The following is an 8,910-nucleotide window of genomic DNA, read 5'->3' as shown; positions in this document are numbered from 1 at the left end:
GAAATGGAGTGGAACAAATGGCTTGACTCAGTAGAAAGGGGGCTTCAAAGCAAGCGTAGTAGATTAATTCGTAGAGAAAGAGCTGGAAAGGAGCAGGTTTGGAAAACGCGTTCGCTTCCACGGAAGCCAACACAGGCTCGTTTCTCACCTCCTGGCTGTTGAGGCGAGCCGTCCCTAGATCAAGAGCAGCCAAGGTGCCCTACTCTTTTTGTGTGCTCCATCAGGTTCACTTGGGAGAGTGACGGGGGGAGGAGTGGTAGGTGTCCAAGTAAGAGGACCCTTTTAGCCAGACACGGAGGTCTATATAAATCGGATCGCCTATCTGGCGCCTCGTCCGTCTCTATTTATCTGGGAACTAGGAGCCTAATTTGAGCTGCTCCGAGGCTGTACAAAAGCGCAGCCCACCGGCGATTCACACACACACACACAGAGGGGGCAGGGAGAGGAAGAGGAGGGAAGAGGGAGGGAGGGAGAGGGAGAGAGAGACAGAACGGGGAGGGGAGACAGAGAGAGGGAGAGAGGAGAGAGGAGAGAGAGAGAGGAAGAGAGGGAGGGGAGGGAGAAAGGAAAAGGGAAAGGGAGAGGGAGAGGGGAAGAGAGGGAGGGAGAGGGAGGGAAGAAGAAAGAGAGGGAGAGGGAGAAAGGGAAAGGAAGAGGGAGGGAGGGGAGGGAGGGAGAGGGAGGGAAGGAGAAAGAGAGGGAGAAAGGGAAAGGAAGAGGGAGAGAGAGGGAGGATGAGGGAGAGGAAGAGGGAGGGAGGGAGGGAGAAAACTGAACCGCTGATAAAAGGGTTGCGCGCTAGTTTTCTTTGGAAAAACGGGTGTCGAAGCAACAACCCGGGCAACGGATTCAAAACTTCGCCGTTTTGCTGCCTTTCGCGCTGACTGCCCGGCTCTCCGCACATCTCTTCTTGTGTTCCCCCACCCCAATTTATCACATAGCGAACTTAACACGACTCTCGTAAAACATCTCCCCTCCCCCTCCTCACCAGCCTGTGGATTTCGACTTAGTCCCTGCACCGGCGCAACTCCTAACCAACCGAGAGGCTCGTTTAAAAAAAACAAAAAAGGTGGGGCGGGGAGGTGCCAGGGCAGCGAAGCAGACCGGGAAGGTGCGGGGTGGGGAGAGAACGAAGTACGGAGAAGCGGCGTTGGAGTCCGGACAGCCGACAAGTGGTTTGGTTTTTTTTGTTTTCCCCCACCCCCACGACTGGGAGAAGAATGATTCACTCTCGTCTATACGAACGAAAGAAAAGTGACGCTTCCCCCGCCCCTCTCCTCTCCTCCTCCGGTTTATCCTCCTGCGTTTTAAAGCCCCCTCTTGCCAGTTACCCTTTGGCTCGGCTTGGGCGCGCACAGACCCTCCGACTAAGCTAACCGCGGCGCCTCCTTCCTTTTGGCGTGAAGGGTTTCGAGCGGGTGAGAAGTGGAAGTTCCTTCTTCAAGAACTGGGGGAGCGCAGGAGGGGAGGAAAAGAGAGGAGGCGAAGTGGGGGGTGGGGTGGGGGTGTCGGTCGTTACTGCCGTTGCTGCGCGCGAAGGACACGCCTTCCTTCCTTGCCGGTTGCCTTCCGACGAGTTGATTTGATCCGGCTTTGGCGTGTTTTGCTGAGGGCCGCCGCCCCCCCGTCCAACCCCACCCCACCCCACCTCCCGCCCGGGCGACGTCCAGGTTGACACACACCGTCCGGCTAGGAATGGACGGCGAGAGCTGTGCCACGCGCGTCTCCGGAGGAGGCTGGCTCGAAAGAGGGCTGGCTCGTCCATACCGTCGGATGGGTTTTTTTCCTCCACCCCACGGCGGCTAGATCTCCCTTCCTCCCTCCCTCCCTCTGCCCAGGCGAGGTGCTCCATGCCCCTCTTTTGCCTCGAACTTGCTGCCATCAATAATTCATCGGCTCCCAGCAGTAGCGGCGGCGGCGGCGAGCAAGAGAGCAGCAGCAGCAGCAGCAGCAGCAGCTTCGATAAGAGAGAGCGCGAGGCAGCAGGGCGGGGAGGCAAAAGCTGGTGCGTGAGCCGTGCTTGCCGGCTGCCTGCAGAGAGGAGGCGGCGGTGACAGCGGCGGCCGCTGTGGCGGTAGCAGCCAGAGCAACGGCGGCAACGGCGGCGGCGCATTCGGAACTCTCCCTTCTCGCCACCGCCGTCCCCAGCATTATGTTCCCGCAACGCGCGGCGGCCGCCTCCCCGGCAAAGGCCGCCGACGCCGAGGAGGACACGGGAGGATGAGGACAGAAGGGAGGCGAAGGAGGAGGAGGAGGAGGAGGCGCAGGCGGAGGGAGGCGGAGGAGGCGAGGCGGGGAGGAGGAGGAGGCGCAGGCGGCGGAGGAGACGCGGAGGATGAAGTGGAGTGTCCGGGGAGCCTGCGCCGCGCTCTCCAGCTGCCTCCTGCTCGCCTGCGCGCTGAGCGCCGCCGCCGTGGGCCTCAAGTGCTTTTCGCTGGGCTCCGAACTCAAGGGGGAGCCGTTCCGCCTGGGCACAGCGGCCGGCGCCTTCTACTCGGGGCTCCTGCTGGCCGCCGGGCTCTCGCTCTTGGGCTCCGCGCTCTTCTGCTGCCGCCCGCCGGACGACGAAGGGGCCGGCGGAGCGGCGCACCGCCAAGGGCACGCGGCGAGCGAAGGCGCGGTGGTGCCGGTCGCCGGAGACGCTCAGCCTCAGTCCCAGCCGCTGCCCAAGGCGCCCCCCGGCGGGCGACAGAACTTCCTCCTGCTGGGGGTCCTGGTTTTCATGCTGGGGGTGCTGAGCGCCTTCGCCGGGGCCGTCATCGACGGCGATACGGTGTCGCTGGTGGAGAAGAAGTACTCGCACTACTGCCTCCTACAGGTTGGAGGAGGAGGAGGAGGGTCGTCGGCTCGGCCCCGGCCTGCGGGGGGCCCCGACGGCTCGGGGACGACGCTGTTGCTGCGCTGCCAGAAGCTGCGGGACTATCAGCGCGGCTTGGTCATCTCCACCATCTTCAACGCCCTCGAGTGCCTGCTGGGGCTGCTCAACCTGCTCTTGGTCAAGAACTACAAAGCGGCGCAGCAGCGGGGCCTCCGCCGACGGCGGCGCTGCCGGCAGGAGCAGCGCCTCGCGGGCGGCCGTCGGAGGCGACGGAGGGGGGCCGGCGGCGGCGGGGGAAGTGGTGGCGCCCCGGGCGGCTCTGGTGGCGGGCGGCGGCCTCAACGTCAAAGCCAAGGCTCCATCTTCTCCAGCGAGGACCCGGATCTGTCCCCGGGGGGCGATTGCGCCTTCCAGGCCGTCTCCTACATCAACGTCGGCGTCTTCCACGTCTTCGACGAGGCCGGGGTGGAGGTACACTGTGGTGGCCACCCTTCCATCGAGTTGCCTGGGTATTCGCCCATGGACCCCGAGCTCAATGCCTCCTACCCCTACTGCTACCCGCTGCCCAATGAGCAGCCTCCTGCCTACGAAGACATCTATCCCAGGGAGCTCTGTGCCAACCGCGTCTAGGCCCCGGCCAGGCCCCCTTGGAGACTTCTTGCCCTGCCCGTCAGCCTACTGGACTGAGAGGGGCAGAAGGTGAACTTGGGACGAAGGGGGCAAAGCACAGAGGTTTAATGGGCAGGACCAGTAGCACAAGGTGAGGCCAAAAAACCCCTCCCCCCGCTGTTTGCCAGGACTCTTAACCCAGAAGCTGCCAAAATAAAAAATAGAAAACCAAGGTAGAACCCCAATAAATGCCTAGAAATGAGACCAGGCCAGTGTGTAGTGTTGGTCCTGCTTTTGGTAGCAAGTGGTAACTGGTTGGTCCAAACAGCTTTGCCTTCCTTTTCCCCCCTGAAGGCATATTTTTCTCTTCACTTCTGGTTGGAGAAGTCTTAAACAGAGTTTTAGAAAGTTGCCAGTATTTTGCAACCTGTTGGAGTTTTCTCCAATATATCCTGTCAAGATTTCTCTCTTTCTCTGCTACGGTACTTTTGGTTCTAGCACTAAAAGAAAAAGAAAAACATAGCTACCTGTTAAAGGGTTCAGCACAGTGCATTTTCACTGATAAAAGTAATTGGGGCAATCTCGGGATGATGCTTTTAATATCTTTATAATTTTTACCCTTACCGTCTTATCTTTTCAGTATTAATCAAATGGTGGACATTTCAGGGTTGGTTCTCACAGTTCTCTCATTTGGCTTGGATTGAAATCACCAAAAGGTTCAGCCTGCCTGGCTTCCTCACCCTTCCCTGCATCAAATGAATCTTCATGACAACCTCAGCTTTAAAAGTGCAAAAGAGTTAAGTTCAGAGAACCAGCCAACAAGAGAGAGAGAGAGAAAAAGCACGCATAAATCTCTCAAAGTGATATTTCAGAGAGTTGAAAGGAATTTTGAACAAAGCCTCTTAAGTTTACAATATTCCTGGGAGATGTTAAGTTTAAATCTTAGTGAAAGTTAAAACCATAGTTGGTCTTGTAAGATGCACATAAATCTGCACTTTCAAAAGAAGAAGAAGAAAATCAACAGCAACATTTTTGTACACTAATGTGCCTGCTTTTTGTTGATAATTTCTTACTGTAAGAGCTTTCAAAAAGTCTATAGTGAAAATGTTTGGTAAAGTCATTGCAATGTAAAATTAAGAAAACCAATTCCTTAACTAAAACAGAAATGCTATATCAAATTGAAGAAAGTTCAGATATCTCATACATTCCTTTTGTAAACTGATTCGTGTTTTTAATGCAAAGCAGGGCTTATATTTATTTTACTTTTATTTTAAAGGTTTAACTCTACTTTCTAAAAGTACAGCCAGTCATTTGTACAAGTAGTTTATTTATAGTGTTACCAACTGGTCAGTTTGAGAAGCTTGAAGATTGTGCACGCACACATACACAATTCACAAATGTCAGGCAGCCTTTATCAATGGTTATAGTTTTGCCCAAACTCATTTGAAATGTATTTTAGAAGTCATATTATATCCATTTAAATGGAAAAGACTAAAAAAGTGAAGGCTGAAAGTAGTTTTTTTTTTTTAAAAAAAAAACCTTTTTCATCTAGATTCCTTTCATTGTTGAACCAAAAAAACTGCTATATTTGAAATCATATCTCTCTTTGTTTTGTTTTATTCTTCATTTAATAAGTACCAAGGGCTTCACAATTATTTGGAATAATAGTGCTGTAGGATGGGAGTATGTCCGTCCTTCCTTCCCTCCTTCCCTCCCTCTTTCCTTCTTCCTTTTATCCCTTCTTGATCTTACCCCTGGAACTAGTAGGCAGTCTTATGAGGAGAGGGGAATTATTATTATTTTTCCCTGTATGTGAATTAAAATCGGATGGAGAAAATTTTAGAGAATTTTGAGAGGAAGTGGTAGAACATGCACACAACATCATGTCCCAATCAAATACTGATCCCATCTCAAATTATATACTTGTTTTAAAATAGAAGAAACATTGTGAGATCTGATCAAAGATTGCCTGCATTATGTATACTTTACTGTTGGGAAATTAAATTCCATTAGAATACCGGCATAAAAAGTTATTGTATAGAAAAGTTAAAGAAAGGTACTTATATCTATCTTTTTCACCCAGTATACCAACCTCATTTAGTAGCCTGGCTATTCATTAATGTCCTTAGAACATTATATTATTTTGTAAACTGCTATGTATATTGAAGGAACTGTATAAATGGTAATAAGAATTCATTTTGGAACCTGTTATGGAATGCACACATTACCAATAGGGAACATTAAAGGACAATCATTTTGTCCTGTTTTTGCAATGTACAGATTATTTTTTTAAATTAAGGAGCTGAACAAAGTAAATGTTCAGCCTTAAATTAAAAAAATCAACAGCAGTGAAATCTCTCTGCAGTATTTTGTTATCTGAAATTGTTTAAACTTGCACACTTTATATAACTTAAAATGCAGAATGCCTTAGAACACTTAAAAACAAATTTAAACCTATATCTTAAAAAATATTAAAATCCTTGTCTTAGCTGAATCAAGAGCATTTAGTCTACTTTGCTAAATAAATACAAATTTTTAGAGGACTGTAGCTATTATTAAACAAGATTTTCCTCCTTTGCAGAGAATAAGCACAACACTCACTTAAGTATAAGATCTACTTGAAATCAATACACATCATTTTATATATAATCTTTTTTCTAAATAATTATGAATTCTGTCTTGAGTTCAGAATTTAAGCCCTATCTGCAAGGAATTTCTCTGGCTCATAGCTCGTGACATGAACATAAATTACAAAACAGAATGGCAATATTGTAGCATGTCTCGTTCATTTCATGTGGTATTTCAGAAAAGATGTTTTTAGTGAATTACACCACTACAACATCAACTCAGGAAGGACTTTGAGTGTGTGTATATGACCAAGAAAAAAAGGGTGCCAATGGCTAAATTTTCAAAAATATCTGAGTAAAACCTCAATTCAAAAAACCCCGCTTTTTAAACTCAAACTAATCTATAATACTGTATTTATGGCCCAGTAGAATGAGATACAGTCTAGACAACACCGCATAAGCAAAATTGTCCCTGAGCTGTACCATTTTAGGTTGTAGTTAGGAACCACAGTGCATACTTCATTGATGTGCTGATATATCTTCTTCAAAACTCCTGTGCATACTAAATATAATGCTGGAAAAACGAATTCCACCTAGCCTTTCTTTTGCCGTGTTGATTTTCTATTTACAAGTAGATATTTTTTTCTTTTAGCACCTTGGGGCACTTTTCAAGTAGATATCCTTCCAATAACCTAAAAACAGTTTAATTTAGGATGAGCTGTTCAGAATCTGAATGTTATTTAATTGCTAGAAATGTCTGAGTGTATATAGGTAGGTAAAGATAAAGCTAGATAGAGTACCTACCTATAGGTAGATAAAAACAGGCAAATGGTTGTTACAATCTCTTAGGGTTTTCCTAGCCTCTTTCATGACAAGGCTGGAGTAACCCTTTGTCCAATCTAGCAACGACTTTTCATAGTTGTGCAGGCTTCCCCAAATCCTTTTTTTTTTTTTTGCTGGTATTTCAACTTATGTGATCAAAATAAGATGAAAAACAGAAGAGAAAAAGGAGAACTTCAAAACAGACCCTGTAAGCAGAACATAAGGAAATAAGGTTGTTCTTGCACCTTATCCTAACTCATTCGAACTCATGCTCCAGGAGAATGGTTAGGACACGGATCTCAAAATTTTTGACCGATGAGAATCTGAGAGGTGGTGTTGAGGACTTTGATCAACTGGGTGCGTTGGAGTAGTGGTGAACCACAGAACGCTATTTACCAAACTAGGCTCCTATTTTTGTTCTAAATATATCTGGTTTATGTGGGGGCCCTAGAAATAGGATGAAGATACATCTTGTATTTGAGGATGGTGCTTTTCAGCATGCTAGCTTTCTTTTCTCACACACACACACACACACACACACACAGCTTGTTTTGCAGTAGAAACCTAGGGAAGGCATAATGGGAACCAAGGAATGTGTCACTCTGTTGGTGAGAGTGGCTAATTATATGCCAAGTGAAATGGCACAATCCAGGCAGATGTTTAGCAATTCATGTCATATTTATGAAAACTAAATCCAAACTTCACAGAAAAGTGTTTAGTAAGTATGAGCTCTAGGGACCTGTTAAGCAAGCTTTGAAAAATCCACTCCAATTTTTTTCAAAGATACATAAAAGAGAGCTTATTTTAGATCAAATGTAGGCTTGAAATATAGTGCCTTAGGTAAAATTGATTAGAAGCCCATTGTTTTAATGGAGTTTTGAAGCACTGAATCCTCTGACTTGGAGGTTCTGGAGAACTTATTCAAAGTCAGAAAAGTTTTCCCAGAAACTTAAGGATGGTACATTAGAAGAATGTTGCTCTTAACCCCATTGTTGTCTCTGTTCTCATAGGTTTTGAATTTTAGTTAAAAGCTACCCAATCTTGTTGACAGTGAAATATTTGTGCATAGCAGCATGAGCAAAAATGTCTCTAAAATTTTGGTATGGGAGAGAAGAGTAATTGTTGTGTGCCTATCATCTTAGTTTATTGTTTGAACTAAATTTTGATACAACAAAAGCAGCAAAATTTTCTCATATTTAGATAATGAAGGAATGAACGGAGAACAGGTTTGCTTCAGCAATGAAATGAGTCTATAGACACAAATGCAATGGAAATACTTTTTGAAATAAATTTATTAAATGCCATTCTTCTCTAATTTTGGTAAAGAATGAAAGATAATTTAGTTTACAACAGACTTATGCCTGTGTCTCTTTGTGGTCTGCACAACGCATATAGAACATTTGCTAGAAGTTAATGATGCTCTTGAGAAGAAAATGCCCCAAATATTTAATTAGTCTTAGTTTTAGCCTTTATATTAGGCTTGTTTGGTTAGCTTGAATAAGAATAACCTTTCTCAAGTGCTATCCAAGGTAGACTAGGGTATACAGTCTTTCTCAGTAGCCTATTTTATCGTATCAGAGAACGCTATATTATTTTTAGAGAGTCAGTCTGTTGTAGCAGTTAAAGCATCAGGCTATAAATTGGGAAACTGAGTTCTAGTCCTGCCTTTGCACAAAGCAAGCTAGGTGACTTCGGGCTAGTCACTTTTTCTCACCTCAGTAATGGAACAGTGGCAAATACTTCAGAAAAACTGCAAGAATCTATCTAGGCAATCTCCACAGAAAGCAAAATTTCCTATTATTTCCTGTGTTTAAGAATGTATGTATGTATGTATACACACATACACATTCTCCATCTATATACATACATACATGCGTACATACACAAATACACATATTACATATATTAAGCATATATATATTCTTAAACACAAAAAATAATAGGACGATTCTAGAGAGAGAGAAATTGGGAGTATATATAAAATTATTATTATTATTATTATTATTATTATTATTATTATTATTATTATTATTCTTCACAGGAAATAATAGGAAATTTTGCTTTATATAACCTCCCCACCCACCCAGGTTATAT

At 45.9% G+C, this 8,910-nt stretch overlaps 1 protein-coding gene across 1 annotated transcript; it reads left to right on the top strand.

The window, feature by feature from the left end:
* The first annotated feature begins 1,648 nt into the window (after positions 1–1,648).
* On the top strand, positions 1,649–8,120 carry TMEM271 (transmembrane protein 271). Its single transcript, XM_026712663.2, has 2 exons — positions 1,649–3,578; positions 4,068–8,120. Exon 1 carries the CDS (start codon positions 2,336–2,338, stop codon positions 3,446–3,448), a length of 1,113 nt encoding a protein of 370 aa, XP_026568448.1. The 5' UTR covers positions 1,649–2,335; the 3' UTR covers positions 3,449–3,578; positions 4,068–8,120.
* Positions 8,121–8,910: the final 790 nt, after the last annotated feature.

Source organism: Pseudonaja textilis, chromosome 2 (genome assembly GCF_049901715.1).
Source record: "Pseudonaja textilis isolate UNSWEBS1 chromosome 2, rPseTex1.2, whole genome shotgun sequence".
NCBI lineage: Eukaryota > Metazoa > Chordata > Lepidosauria > Squamata > Elapidae > Pseudonaja > Pseudonaja textilis.
This window is presented reverse-complemented; position numbering and strand designations above follow the sequence as displayed.